General features: G+C 32.2%; 1 protein-coding gene across 5 annotated transcripts in view; it reads right to left on the bottom strand.

The window, feature by feature from the left end:
* LOC118200486 (Golgi-associated plant pathogenesis-related protein 1-like) overlaps positions 1-16839 on the bottom strand; it is a 110779-nt gene that overhangs the window by 68443 nt on the left and 25497 nt on the right. For 2 of the 5 annotated variants that reach the window (XM_085816804.1, XM_035372438.2), the window contains exon 2: positions 6540-6725. The exons of the other annotated variants lie outside the window; for them this stretch is intronic. In XM_085816804.1, the coding sequence (XP_085672930.1) occupies positions 6540-6725 (186 nt within the window). The remainder of the gene's footprint in view (positions 1-6539; positions 6726-16839) is intronic. 5 annotated transcript variants of the gene reach the window in all.

Here is a 16839-nt window from a genome sequence, read left to right as displayed (position 1 = left end):
TATTTCCTAGTTCCCAGCAGCCGAGCGGTTAAAGTCGCTGAACACTGGTAGTTCAGTCTGGGGTTCAAATCTTTGCGAACGGGCTTGCTGCATGAGCGTTTTTCTAGTTTTCCCATGTGTAATGCGTTTTTACCTTAAAATGGTAGTCCACGAAGGCATCTCTCTCCCCTTGGGCTGATTGCCCTAGAGTGCTTTGCCATAATCAAACCAACTACACCAAAAACCTAGTTTTTGAATGTATGTCTATAGTCAAATTTTAGAACGCAATTTCTATATACTCATTGCTCCTTAATGCGAACTGATTTTTAAATATGATTACTTGAAGAAAGGTTCTCAAAGCTATAAACCTAGGCGCAATTCATTCTTAGACCGACACCGATTTAACACAGTATACAGGCATTTGAAAAGATAATATGAAGGAATGTTTTCATCATATGAAGCGGGTGAACAATGGTAGTTTGATCGAGATTCGCGACGAAAGGATTGGCGGCGGCATGTAAGTTTTGTAGTTCTCACCGCACATGATATAACCGAAATCATTTACCGAAATCATACACCGAACATTTCTGAGTTTGCTTTAGAAAATTCGCCATGAAAGCATCTTTCATAGTGTAGATAGCCCTAGTGAGCGTTTCCTTTAATCACTTAAGAAAGGAATCCCCTTTGAAAAGTAAAGTTAGTGTTGTCTTTATAAATTATTCTTTGTAAAAAAATTTCGTGTTTGAAACAGGATAAGCAACGGGAAAGTCACTTTGATAAAGAACCGTTTCAGTTCAGGTGCAAAATATGATAAACTTCTCGATGCAATCTTTTGTTATGTTATCTGTGATTTCAGTTTCCATATTATGGTAATGAAACCCCTTTACTATCATACTTACATGAATACGATATAATAATTCAGTGGCATGCTTTTACGATAGTAAAATTTCTTCACTATCATAATAACTAAAATTTAATACTAATATAATTTTAAGTGAAATAAGGGATCAAAAACTATATACAAGCTTATGCTGCTAGCTAGTTTCACTAACAAGATAAAATATTAGAAATTCGTACCAGCATTGATATAGAAGTTTTGTATTACTTAGTGTGTTATTTCTCTAACATCTAGCCCAACTTACAGAAAGTCAGAAGGAACGATTAATGGAGGTGGTAAATGCAATTCGTTCGGAGCCATAAGTATCACGGAAGTTCTTCTTTGCTCGCGATTTTCAAATGGCGAAGCTGATATAATACAAAATGACCCACATAGCACAAAAACATCCTTGGGATATCCCGAGGATGTTGCTCGCGGGAAATACGCACATCCTCAGGGCATCCCGGAATATCCCGCGAACCTCCTAAACACTTCCTCCCGAGTGCTTAATGTCACATCCCGGGATATCCTTAGAACATCCTATCTAGGTCCCACCGACAGCGTATGGGATGTTATCAGGATTTGAAATACTAGTTACAATATCCCTTTAACCTTTTAAATACATACTCTCAACTGCTTAATGTTACATCCCAGTATATCCCCAGAAATCTTCTTTATATTCCAGTGAAAGTGTGTGAAAGTGTTGTGATAACCTGAAACTTGCTTATTTTCCACAGACAGTTTCAGGTCCCCCATCTGTGGTTACTATGGAAAAATAAGAAATGTTAAGAATATTTATACAATTTATTTTCTAAATTGAATTTCAATTTATTTAATAATTTGTAAATGTATCTAAAACTGAGCAAGAGACTTGAAATGAATTATTAATACAAAATATTATAAGAGAAAATTTTGCTTTAAAGTATTAAAAATCTTTCGATCATTTTTAACCATTCAATAGCCCAAAACTGAATTCTTCGATATATTCATAATTAAATTATTCTACAAATTCAGTTCTGACTTCAGTTAATTTGTATTCAAAATTCAATAATAAAATTAAGCATTTAATAACCTTTAAGTAGTGGACCAGATGTGTATAAATTTTGAAATTCTGAACTTAAGTCGGTTATGTTGATTGAATCATTATTCATGGCTACAATATGATTAAATAGTTCATGAGTTCGTCTTGCTATTTGCTGTAATGGAGCGGAAGATTTTCTAATCAATTTTTTACAGAAGATACATAGCTTTCAAATTTAAATGCACTGTAATTATCTAACGGCCCAAACATTTTTACATCTTCGCAAATATGCAGTAGGCCGTGAACATTATGAGCAATATACTGTTTTTCATAATAAAGCCCAAAATTTACTACGAAGAGTTTTAATAGAGACTGTGCGTATTCATCAATTGCCGTCTGATTCTGTATTTTGCATAAGAGTCTAATCGAAATATGAAGTAGTAAAAATGATCATGTAGCTTTTTGTTAAATTAAAAAAAAAATAAATAAAATAAGTGGGCTAGTGTACAGTAAAAATTGACGTTTCAATTCTTTTAGAGTTGGTTCCTTGGTTTTCTTGCAAATTCAATTGGTACATAAGGCTTTTAAAACTGGTCATTAAAAAAAAAAAATAGTTCAACATTTTTATGTGGTAATCGTGCTTGTAAGGTGCCTCCGCCTATCCTAATAGTAATCATTTTTTGTACTACTCCTAAGCACACAAGGGACATAAAGTCTAACGGAATATTTATTAGTCCCATATTTGGAATATTCCTTAAAATGGGATAATCGTTTTGGTAATCGTCATCAGTCAGTTCTTCTTGAGACATAAAAGTTCATATTTCGAATCACAGTTTGAAATGGAACTTAAAGAATATTTGCTAGCGCGAAAATTCGACACAATCCTTTTTCATAATTAAATACTACTTCATCTTCTGACGAATCCGATAATATACGTTGATTTATTCTGCTGTAAATCCGTCTTTTAGATATCTGAGATAATTTTTTTTTAGTTCTGATCATTTTTGTAGAATAAAAGAAACATTTAGAAACTTACTTTTCACACTCTGTCAATGTAACGCTTGCAAGCGTCAGCAAGTCAGTTCGTAACTGAAAGAGAATTTGGAACGACGGCTATTAACATTTAGCAGAATAGCTGAATTCTGGAAATCAGAAAGTAAGTACGTGTACTTTTCACTTTGTGGGGTTCTTCAAGGATATCACTATTACGAAGCAATTAAAACCGTTGGGTGCGTTTTGCGACTTTGTTGTGAAGGGATGTTTCCCTTATAGGGGGATACAAAAGAAGGGAAGGTCTGACACATAAATCTGCCACGTTAACAAAAGAGAAATCTTCTTGGGGCATCGGCTACAGAAAAAGTGCTCAGAGGTGTTACATTCTGAGTGGAGCTCGGTTTCTCAAAAGCAAAGAAAATTTGAGAAGCAGTTTTACGACCAATGATAATGATGATCAAAACTTTCAACTTCAATTGTTATTTATAGTATAAAATAAAGTAATAAAACTGCTGAGTTTAAAGAACGCGTTTAATTTAAAAATTAAATCATTTTAATTTAAAGTTTGAACATCTATTTAATCCGTTATCTAATTTTGAGTTTTCATAACAGCATTTAACTTTGTGTTATATACCTTGAAGAAACGTGTTTACTGCATTTTCTGGATGTTACAAATAAATTAATAAAGCAGCAATTATTGTTAAATTATGAGGAGTCATGTAGCATTGTCGGCATAACGTAGAAGACTGCAGAGCGCTGGATATATTTTTTTCGCGCTTTGTTTAGCAAAGATCGAATATGTGTATGGTTAAAGTGGTAGCAAAGTGAGGTTTGAGGAGAGTAAGAACTTAATGTTAGTTCTTCCCATTCTCAAACCTTATTTTCCTATTACAGAGAGGTAAAAAATAAGTTACTTCTTACCTCAGTTGCTTTGAAAAACTAATTCTCATTATTAAAGAACTTACCAGAAAATGAACGAAGAAACTGCAATGAATTTTTTAGCCCAATAAAATTATTCTTCTGTTTATAAATTCAAATTAAAGCAAGTTAAACCTCGTACAGACTAGTTTTTAACTGCGTCTGTAAACTAAAATTTCGTTTGTTAAAAAAAATATTGTTACTTATTACTGCACAGCACTAAACATCATTCATTACTAATATAATAGTGTAACAGATCAAAAAGTATTTTTTTCTTTTGCAGTTTCAAAGTATAGTTATTTCTATGCTAAGAACTATCGGTGAATTTAATAGAATACTTTTACAACTTGATATTTCTGATTAGTGTCTCAGAGACGGGCAAGTGATTATATTGACCGATTGCCGTACAGAAGGGCTCAAGTTCGAATGCCATATAAGGCATGGATGCACATCATGCCCATCTGTTCATAGGATAAATGTCTTCGTAAAAGATTTTCTGAGTTAACCTGTAACGTACATAATATTTGTGTTCAAAGATATTAGAAAAGTATCTAAAATAATGTTTACAAAATATATTATGTAGCAATTAGAATTTAATCGTAAACACACTTTCAATATGAAACTCAAACACGGATGAAAACACTTGCCTATAACTTGTAAGAAAGTTCTCTGATCAATAGGCACTGTGAAACAACAACAAAAATTTGAAAATATAATTACTTAATATTTACAGCCAACATATACAAGACGAAATCCAGTGTAAGCATAACAATTAAATTTTCATATGCAGAATAGGTAAATCCATAGAGTAAGATTTCGATTCTTATAACATGACTTGCGTGTGGTACAAGGTTACTTTAATATTTTCAGATATGAGCTTCCATAAAAAGTAAGTACTGAAGATATCTGAGAAACAACATCCTCAGGAGATCTTCATATATCCCGGGACATTACGACTTGAACAGGACATCCTTAAGATGTTGATTTACGAAGTCCTCAGGATATCTGAAAATCAACATCCTAAGGAGATCTTCATATATCCCGGGACATTGAGACTTGAATAGGATATCCTCAGGATGTTGACTTAAGAAGTCCTCAGGATATCTGAGAATCAATATCCTCAGGATATCCTAACTGCTTCCCGGGAGATTGCGACTTAAATAGGGTATCCTGAGGATGTCTTGTGTTATGGGGGGAAGCCTACAAAATATATAAAAAGATAGCGGTGCTGCACATTTAATACTATCTTTCTTTAAAAGGTAAAGTTCACGTAGACTGTTAATGATCTGTTAATTCTACTTCCAAGTCACCAGCATATTTTCTTTCTTTTACTATCTTTTAAATATCCTTAATTGTTAAACCTACAATCACATCATACATTCTCGTTAAAATTTGTGAAAGATTACTGTAAATTTAAAAATATATTTACGGCTTGCTTAAAACAAAAAATACCAATATAAAGTATTGCAGAGAAAACAGTATTGATAGAAAACTTGTTTTCAGATTATTAAAAACAAGCCAGTCTTTTTCACAATACTGTTAAAACTACAAAACTAAGGCATTCTTGTGTCCTGAAAGTTACTGGAAAAACGAAATAACTAACTAGAAATGAAAGAAAGAATGATCGTTTCATTACATTTGTAATGCAAAATGCAATTAAGGGAATAAAGTTAGATCCAACGATACGCGAGTTGATGCTCTATGCAACAAACCTTCAAGCGTAGATAGGAGTATATTGTCCACAATAATTTGCAATGTCTCCGACATTCTGATTAAATCACTTACAGAATAACGGCAAAACGTCAAAGGCTAATAAAGTCTACTAACTTAAAATCAAATTTCCTAAATGGAATAATATTTAGCCATCAAAGTCAAATTTGATATTTTTGGAGTGATAGACAATGGAAGAACAATGTTTCAGAGACAGACCATTTAAATAAATTGCACAAACTAGAACGCTATGGGTCTGTAAGCAGAACTGGAAAGTTACCAAATACATCCCGATGCACACTACATTTAGTTGTATTTAAGAAAACATGTCTTTCAAGTAAAGAAGAATGTAGCAAAATATTTTTCAAATTGTTGGAGGTCTCTGTCCTTGACTCTCGAACACTATTGCAAAGGCTATATGTCAGTTAGAACACCAATTTCTATTTGCAAGTTTCACGAAATATTAAAAACCTGCGTGTAGTTTCCATTTTTCAACCTAAAATCTGAAGTTATGCGTTTAAAATATTTATTTTCATTTAGAAATGTTTCTTTTTGTATCACTCATTTATTGGAATTATGTATTAGATATGTGCATTAAAAATTATTACCCTTAGTCGAAACTAATCACTTTCTTTGAACGCCCCTATACAATTTTGTTACATATATTTTTTAGAGTCCCTATGAATATCGTTGGAAATATTAGTATATATGCAAAAATGACTTGGTGACAAACCAAATAATTCAAATACATTTTGAAATATACAACACATAACGCTGCTAACTGCATTTACATTATGCCTTATATTATGCATAATAAACATAAGCTTAATATACGGTTAATATTTAATCCTGATTAATAATATAAGGTTTATGTTATGATAAGCCTAATATAAGCCTTATATGATGCTTAAGTGAAACTCAGTCTTTAAGAAAAGGAGGCTATCATGTTCATAAAAAATTGTAAACCTGGGAAGACTTATGACCTTGGCAGTAACCTTCTCTAGGATGTGACAGTTAATAGAAATGCGATACAAACTGAACCTGAAATTAGAAACGTGATGTTCGAATTTAATATGGTCCACTGTTCATTCGAATCGGAGAAGCAGTCCGCATAATGGCAGTCATGGTCGATTAACGATAGCTGATATTCTGATTGATGGTCCAAAGTTAACTTCTCCTCATGATAAACATCGTGCAAATTATTCATCAAAACGTAACTCCTTTTACCTGAAAGAAAGGAATACTGCCAACAAAGAGAATAACATTTAAACCAAAAGTCACATAATCAAACTAGAAGCACTCAGTTATATTTCAGATGCCATTTACAGCAATATTTTAATGTGTTTTTTGAAGAATAACTTCTCTAAGTATAGTGCTATAGATTATGATATCAGATAAAGGATTCTAAAAAACATTCTCTTTTCATAGGTCTGAAAATTTAGATCTCAAATTAATTTAGTAAATTTCAATCCAAAATAAACAGAAATGAAACTGATAAACGACTTCTGTGAAATCGCATATTATCAAAAGTACATGCGCTTCTAAGTTGTTGAATTTGTTTCTCAAGCATATAACCATACATTAGAACTATACCATCAACTAAGAAGAGCAGTAATGTTGATAACCATTTTATTCTTCAATGAGACTGCTGGAATATTTCATTGTCATTGCTTTTTTATGTGACTACATTTCATGGATTGTTTGCTTTTGTCCAAAGTACTGGAGGAATGCCACGAAGCTCGAAGTGTTGGCTGGAATCCAATGTGGAAGTATGTGGATTCAACAACAAACTATTGAGCTATTGAAACAGGAAATGAACTCAAGAATTTAATAAAATAAAGTAGAAATAAGAAGTAGTAATAGAAATAAAGTAAGTAGAAAGTTAATAGAAATAATAGTAGAAAAAATTTAAAAGGCCATACAAATTTAAAAATGAATTATGTATCAGTCATGTACTACTGCGTTAAAAAATCTTCCACAAATTAACAAAAAGGGGAGGAGGACTTTCGTTATTATTAATTACATGCATCAATGAATTGAATGCATTTTCATTTAAATCAGTCAGATTAGAAAATAAAAAATAGTTTTGTAAAGAATAGGATTTATTGCTTTTGAATCGCTTAGTTTACTAATCAGTAACAAACAGATTAAATTTGAAAACAAACAGATTAAATTTGAAAAATATGTTTCTCATGCTTTGTAGAGTAACACACTGGCGTGTGGTTCATGAAAGTGATTTATTTCGGGCAGAGGCAACATATTGCTTTTAGCTCACTAAATTTATTAATTAAAAATTCATTATTTTTACACAAAATTTAAAATGAATAAAAAGTAGTTAAAAATTTTAAAAGCTTTCAGATTTTATATTACGCCTGAATGGGTGTTTTTTCATTTACAGCCACACACACGTTTCGAGACAATTTGGGTTAACGCCTCACTGGGCTAAAAATATTTAAAAACAGCATATCCTCAGAATTCCCGATAGACAGTCTCGTGCGCTGGCGACAAAAAATGTTTTATTTCTTACAGTGTTGCTTTGAAATTGTTGAGTTTTTTAATTAAAAATTCATTTAAGTTTTACAAAATACGAGATAGACAATAAAAGAAATCTGGGCTTCCTGGTGTCATGTTCATTCTGGTGAAGGACTACGTTATTCATAATTTGATGACTCTAGTTACCGTTACTTTTTCACACCCAAGAAGCATACATACATTCATGTCGATTCTTCATTATTTAGTTTCTTTAAATATAATACAAGGTGATAATATTCGGTAGCAGACTAATAGCCATTCTGGGCTAACGCCCATTTGCGCAAATAAAGGAACACAACTTTTTGTATCGATAGAGGAACCACCGATATATCGTAAAGATCTCGTTGTTTTATTAACCAGTTAACTGTGGCGCTCTCGTTTAAGAGCACGCACCGTTTTGTGTTGCCAGAATCTAGCTAAGACGAGTATATACGTCAATCACAGAGCAAGTTGCGTTGGTAAGATATTGGATGAAAAAGATGGATTTATTTTATAAAATTGAAAATTTATTACTAATATTTACTTATTTGGTTAACATAAGCATATATTACATACATATTAAACTAAAAGCGCAATAAATTAAATTAAATATTATACACATAAAAGTAAGAATTTAAATTTCAGCTGTGGAGTGATATTCAGCGAAACAGGGTACTATACACAATGGGACTTTGCAAATCGAACACCAGTAACGCGATTTCTTCCAGATCTTACGTTTGTAGCAATGCGAACACCTTCGCGTAGGTTTTTTTTTTCGATGTTCCGAGTATATAATCCCCAACATGATTCCCGCCTAATTGCTTTATATTAGGTCTTAATGGCCAAGTTTGTGTCGATTTATTTCTTTCAATTGGATACTCTGCAAAAGTGTCTTCAATAAATTTGAGCAAAAAGTTGATACGCGATAATGTTCTATTGTTTTTACTTCCTTGTACGAAGTAAAAAGGAAGTATTGTAATCGCGAAAAGTTTCAGGCAGCATATTTGAACGAAAATATCCATTTTGACCGCTATCGAATGCAATTTAACGATATTTTTGCGTGATATCTGTACGCAAGGACAGAATAAATACTCTCTTCCTTCAAAAAATTATAAAACTGCTTTAAAATTAATTCTGAAGAGAATTTTTCGTGGCGTCTTTACGAACGTATGTACGTACGTATCTCGCATAACTCAAAAACGAGTAGCCTCAGAACGTTGAAATTTTGTATATAGGACTGCTATAACATGTAGATGTGCACCTCGTATTTTGGTTGCAATCGGCCGCACCAAACGTATATAAATATATTTATATATATATATATACACTATTACCCGGCTCAGTGATATCGGTTTCTTTACTCTTATATGTTTGTGAATTGTACATTTTTTGCTTTAAAAATGATTGAATTATGTTGTTTTTATCTTCCGGTTAAGGATTTTATGCCTTTAGTAAATCTGTGTGCAATATTTTTAGAATTATCAGCAATTTTAAAGTTGTTTAATTGGCGCTAAGCCTGTTTTTAATGGCGGTCATTGATGTTTACGTTTGAAACAGGAGACTAGTGGATTTGTTGCCAATCTAGAGAAACTTAGCTTCGCAACAACAAAGATAACGCCTTCATTTATTATTGCCAATTAAATCATGCTTAATTCTTTCTGGAATTTTTCCGAGGAAATAAGCGTTTGAGATTTACTTCGTAATTTTTAATATAGATATTTTGAGTTTTTATGTATTTTTGACTTCTCGCGAAGTGAGAACTGAATTAATTAAATGAGAAATACTCAATCGTCTGTAAAAACTTTCTTTTTTTGTTTTATACATAATTCTAGCTTTATTATAGTATTTGAATAGAACATGTGGCGACGATTAGATAATTCTTTAAATGATATACATTTTGTGCATTTTGAGTTATAATATGAATGAAATATAATACTGTTAAGTAAACCTAGCGCCAGATTGTCGCTATGGTAAACAAAGTGAATTTTAAAGAATGTATTTATTCTTATTGTGGTTTATGCGCTGTCGGCGAAGTAGGTTTAATTCAGTCTAATAAGTTTAAATAAAATGCAAGAAAAACTGCGTATAATTTAATATTCCGTACAAGGAAGTCATGTGGTGTACACATCAGATTTTTTCTATATAACATGAATGCATTCAGACACAATGTTTAAGAAATCGAGAAATATCTTTTTGTAGTACTTTTTGAGTCGCTTTCTTGCTGTGGAGTACGCTATAATACTAATTCCATTGTTCATATTCACTCCACCCATTTTTTCATTATAATCAATCACTAGCTCCGGTTTCTTTTGTTATTATTTTTCTTTTCTCTGTTTATATTACGTTGCCATTATGTACAGTACTCAATACACCTCCCTCTTATCTTTCCATTTCATTAACATAACATACGCGTGACGAGTATACTCGTCAATACACAAACTCGTGTCGCTTCTCCATAACGAGTATACTCGTCAATCACAGTTAACTGGTTAAATTTTCTTAGTCCTTATTTTATTACTTTTTAAGAGTATATTCTTTGAGAATGGAGAATAGTTTTGTAAGCAAATGTGATTACATTTTATTTATTTAGTTTTTTGTTTTTGTTTTTGCGCTTAGTTAGTCAAGGAGGAAAAAACGCATTTTCAGAACGCCTTAGTTAATCATGTTAAATATTTTATACAAGTACCCCACTCCCGATGAGTCTGTCGGAACTTTGAATTAATTTGCAGATTTTCATAAGTGTTTTTAAAAACTCTTTAAAGCATTTTATTACATACTAAAAAAATCTACTAGTCTGCTGTTTCAAATGTAAACATCAAAAAAAGGTTTAGCGGCACTTAAACAACTTTAAAATTGTTGATCATTCTAAAAATATTGCATACAGATTTAAAAAAGGCATAAAAACCTTAACTGGAAGATAAAAACAACATAATTCAATCATTTTTAAAGCAAAAAATTTACAATTTACAAACATATACGAGTAAAGAAACTGAGATCACTGAGCCAGGTAACAGAGTGGATATATACATAAATATATTTATATACGTTTGGTGCGGCCGATTGCAACCAAAATACGAGGTGCACATCTACATGTTATAGCAGTCCTATATACAAAATTTCAACGTTCTGATGCTACTCGTTTTGGAGTTATGCGAGATACGCACGTACGTTCATACGTTCATACAGACGCCACGAAATATTCTCTTCAGAATTCACTTTAAAGCAGTTTTATATTTTTTTTTGGAGGAAACGAGTCTTTTATTCTGTCCTTACGTACAGATATCACGCAAAAACATCGTTAAATTGCATTCGATAGCGGTCAAAATGGATATTTTCGTTGAAATATGCGCCTGAATTTTCGCGATTACAATATTTCCTTTTTACTTCGTACAAGGAAGTAAAAAACGACTAAATGGTATTGATGAGAATCCTGAGAAACGTTATGTTAATACAAAAATTATATACCTATGAAACTCATTACTGGCATATTTATAATTTGGCCGTGGCAAAAGCGCTAACATTAATTTGTCAGACACTATATAAAGACGATTATTTTGCAAATAAGCTCAAAAGCAAATGACTTAATAGAACTGCACCATTACTTAAAAATTAAAGATTTTTGTTGGACAAGATCATGTACCAAACTTTCTAAGGCATTAGAATATGCCAATTTCAACTTGATTTAATTAGAGTAAATGAAAAATGGTATGATGCATATAGTGATGAACATGGAAATGTTTTTTTCGCTTCTAAATTCTCAAAAGCTAATTAAGTTTCGTTTGTTTAGTCGAATAGGACAGAGCAGGGGAGAACTAGTTTAATCTAATGCTGGAGGACTATTTATGAGAAAGTGGCTCACATTAAATTGACACATTAGAAAACCAAATACACATGTAAAGGAGTTAAGCATATACTAATCTGGCGCACAGAATGATGATGGGTTGCTAATTTCGACGAAACTACGGAATTTAATATTTCAGAAATATATTAGCTTTTGATGGAAAACAACATTGGAGCAGGTTTTCTTGAAAAAAGAAAAAAACATGTTTAAATAAACCGAAATTTTTATTCTTTAAAATTGAATTTTTACATAAGATGTTCTTCAATGCAGAAAAATTAATTCAGAGCGAAATTTTCTTCTTGCATTGCGTATCTGCTAACGTAAATATAGAAAAGCATGGCTTATTTAATAAACAAAAATGCATACCCCCGATTGATTGATGATGAAAGAACTGATGTGATTTCAAAGATGAAATGTGAAGATGAAATTGATTGAGAATAGTTGAAAGTTAAATAACAGTCGAAAGGGAAACACCATTAAAGGAAGATGAATAACTTCTAAGATTGAAATATTCACTAACTGTATGACTAAACAAGATTTAAACTCTTTGAGCGGAATATATGGTCAGAATAAATCAGGTACGGCCAAAATAAGTTTGTCTTGCTATTAAAAGAATAACACTTGTGGCATTGAGCCCATTAAACAATATGTTCTGCTGAGATAAGTAGAAATAAATTCCCGCAGCCAGAAAAAAAAAGCTTAAGGTGCTAAATTCAATTATTTGATACAAAAGAAAATTTAAGAAGTGCAATGACGAGTTTCTCAAGTTATACCCCATAAATTTATATCAATCTAATTAATATATTTTAAAACATTAGATTCTATTGCCATTCATTAAAAACCAGGAAAAGCATTAAAAAACAAGTCCTGTAATATTATCTAAGCAAAATATCCTAGTCACAATGCTGGAGTATTTTCAGTTACAGCTTGGTTTGCGAATACAGTAATTAATCATCGACTTACCAAAGCAAAACCTGCAATACTCTTGTTAAAATATAGATAAGACACTTTTAATGACCATAAAAATAAAATGAATTATTAACATTTCAACTTAAAAGTGTCATTCTGGGGATGATTGTTGAAATTCTTACACACTCGTATAAAGCGATTAGAATATTAACTTTTGAACAAACCGAGAAATGATCCAGAGATCACCAACAATTGCAACTTCCTTTTTTAGTTCTTAGATCCTATTGAATATGAATTCTTGTCGAAATTATAGTGCATTTTCTCAGTGTGCTTTGACATTTCCGTTTTGTTGCTGATCACTCAAATACTTTGATTTCTTTCTCTTAAAATTATCTAAAATGTCTTCAAATCTGGTGATTTGCAGTTTGTTACACAGTGTTGGGAAATTTACATTTCTGCGCAAAAGCAAGGGAAAGTAAAGAGACGAAACTTTCATCGCTATGTAATCGCGTGGTAAAAGCTAAGAAATGTTTGAAGACTGTGTCGTCTCGATGTGTCTATCTGGGTGTGTGTCGTCTTGGTAATCTACGTGGTGCTGCGATTTGATGCAGGGAGCCTTGGCATGGAATATATATGTCAAAGACAAGATTAGGCAAAGGAATCTCAGCAGTGTGTCACGGACAGCGTTTATATGAAGTATCGTATGAAACTGCATTCAAGAAGTACCTGCCCTTCTAAGTGAATTGCCAAGTAGAATCTTCTGACAAAACACAGCAATGTACAATCCATCTTATGTTTTTTCGTCACATGTCGTAAGTTGACATACCCTTGTTCATCTGTTTTGTAAAGCTCAATGAAAAAAAAGCAACCGTTAAAATGTTTTTCACTTACATCAAGGACGCTGCTTTTGTAGGCAACCATATTTTCTGCTAAGCATTATTTTTAGCAGCCTTAAAAACCAAACACCTAGAAATATAAACGCACTTATCGAAATTAAGATCTGTTTTGAATCTTAATTATTAAAATAGCTGTTTGTACATAAACTCTTAAGAGTTGTGATCTATGCTTCGCTTGGTTACATTACCAACTCATAACGACCGCAAATAAGAACCACAGAAAATTGAAATGCCTTCCATATTAAAACTTCTTAAGATTATTATGAAAGCAGCTTTTTTCATTCGAAATGAAGCTATCCTCAAAGATCTGAAAGTTTTCAAAGATAGAAGAATTCATTCATAAATGTAACGCATACCTCTGATAAAGAAAGTTAAAGGTCTCATGTTAACATTGAATGGCATTTTAAATATTAAAAGATGTCAAATTCATCAGGTCTTGAAGCAGAATACCTTCCGAAAAGCAAGTTTAGAAATTAGAAATTAAGTATTTCATCTCTTTCGCTGTTTGCATTTTGAATCGATCAACGCGTTTTCATTATGTGTACTTAATGCATGTGTACTTCAGTTATTATTTTGCATTTATTTATTTTCTATTTCAGATTCCTACTTCGTAACTACTGCAGATCTTCGCAAGTAGTTAAACGTGCTAAGTTATCCCTTTGAATAAAAATGGAAAAGATTATTTTGACAACGTGATATAAGAATCTTAGATTTGTTTAAAGTTGTGAATTTAACCTCGTCTCTCAGGTTAGTTTGGTTTAAATAAATATGACAAATCACACGAGGGATATCTGTCTAAAGGAAAGGAAGCCTTTGCGGAGAACTTTAAGAGAAAACTGCTCTATTTAAGTTGCCCATGGAGACAAAAATAAACTATGCAGCACGATCGTCATTCTCTTAAGAGCTATAGAATAGGAAATGTAATGAGAAATATCTGAAGAAGAAAGATTAAAGATTTTTTACGAGGTACTTCAAGTCAAGAATTTTTCAGTGCTTGTACGTGAAATTTTTCTTATACAAAATCTACCAAAATTACGGAACATATTTAAAAATTCGAAACTAATAATTCAAATAAAAGATGCAGCAAATTACAAGGAAACTGAAATTTTAAATCTTTAGAAAAGAAAAAATATTTCTAAATCCCTAATAAACGTGTCATCAATTAGCTCAAGAAATTACTAGATGATATCAGAAGATTAAAAGCAATTCTTCAGGGCTAAGATAATGCATGTCCGAGTACTTCTTTGGGCAGAAAAATGGAAAAGAATTCTTGAGTCAGAAATAATTGTACGGTCTTCTACATATCAAAAGAAGTGCAATTTCTTTCATTACGTTTCAAAATAGACATTTGTGTTTGCTTGGCTCTGCGAATGGACATCATCGATGCAAAAACGTTGTTCCTCCTAATACTCCAAAAAAATTTTTTTTGCTCCTGAAGGATAGGATCTATCTCCCGAAATTGATAAGAGTTTTTATACAATACCTACGCCAAACTAGGGTTCCATTTTCGACTAATTTAAACATTATATTAACTTGTCTCTTTTCCCTTTGTTTACTTATATACTCAACAAGAATTCACTTACGCCTGTTTGATCTGGTTGTTAGAGCGATGCATTCTTTAATTTATCAATTTGAACAATAGAAACTAACTCGTTTAAAAGGGTAAGCATATAACGTCTTGCTATACTTAGCCTAAGAAATAAAATTCTTAAGGAACTATCACGAGTCAAAGCATACTGGGATGTTTAGCGGTTTTGGTATGATTTCTGAACATCGAATTCATTACGAAAACATACATAATGCCCTCGCTCATCATTCTAAGATTTGCCGGATGCTCTAAATGGAAACTTACAAATGAAAATTTTTAGAACTTGTTGCATCTCATGGCTTCAGTTTCAAATAGTGATCTACTTATTTTAAGTAGTTTTCTGTTTTACACGTACTTCAAAGTTTTGAAAACGATCCTAAAAATTATCATTTAGTCTTTTCACCTTCATCAGATGCGATCAAATTCTTGATCATTTTTCTAATTTGAGAATCTAATAAAATATGTTCTCAGATTTTAGGATCACTAAGTCAGAAAATATGGTTAGTTAAAAAATGCGAATCTTAATTCCTTTACGCAGATCCCAAGTCTTAACAGTCTTCTTAAATCCTGGTTTAAAGGATAAAGAAAGTATAGAGTTTCAAGAATATACGTGCTTTGCTAATGAGACGCTGGTCTTTACTTTGGGCTCATTTTCGTAATTGACTGCAGTGATTTTCTGACCTCTAATTCAAAAACGCTCACAATATAAGCAACTATCTGTTTTAATTTAAACGTCAGTTTGATTGCACAAACCGTTTAAACATCGACATAGATACACGTTTTCAAGAAGAATTTTCAAACTAATAAGTAGCCTAAAAAACCTGCGAATCTCAGAAACTTACAAAATGGCAAACATCTAACTGCATATTTAAAATCAGCCTACAGAAATACATACTTATTCTGACAATGTTTGTTGACCAGTGCACATTGCGTAAAAGCATGCTGAAGACTTACACCACCAAACTGCAATAGCTATAGTTGGTTTGTAAATTTGCGGCGCATAACCTCAAAGGTTATCATGCGCCAAACATATGGTCAGATAACACATATTGAAAAGTAAGGCAATTTTAAAATCGCTTAAAATAATGAATACTGTAACAAAATAAAATAGAATCAGATCAAAATTATAAACCCAGATAATAAAAGGATGTCCATAATTTATTCATTGGATAAAGACATGTTTTAACTAACACAGAATACGAGACAGATGGGGAAAGACAGCTTTATTTAGCAATTAAAAGAATTTTATATAAATGTGGAGATCATCGATGACCGATGCTGACTTAGCGAATACCTAGCGAGGTAGCGTCATCGCAGCGGAGCAATCGAAACAGCCCCAGACAGCTTCCAGACGTGGAACGAAACGGAGACAAGCAGACGGCTTGCAGATCATCCAAGAGTTGACGAGAACAGATGGTTTCCGTGGAGGCTCAAGTTCCTTGTGGTACAAGCGGACGATGCTTGTCTATGCCATATTAGGGAAAACGTCCCTTTGAATACATTTCTTAGAATTGAGTATTAGCCATCGTTATATGATCCCTCTCGGATTGTCGGACTTCATTTCACCATGAGATTACCAGTGGAATTATTAACTTT

Source organism: Stegodyphus dumicola, chromosome 5, assembly GCF_044657685.1.
Source record: "Stegodyphus dumicola isolate Sdum_Otavi_A_Nest chromosome 5, ASM4465768v1".
Taxonomy (NCBI): domain Eukaryota; kingdom Metazoa; phylum Arthropoda; class Arachnida; order Araneae; family Eresidae; genus Stegodyphus; species Stegodyphus dumicola.
This window is presented reverse-complemented; position numbering and strand designations above follow the sequence as displayed.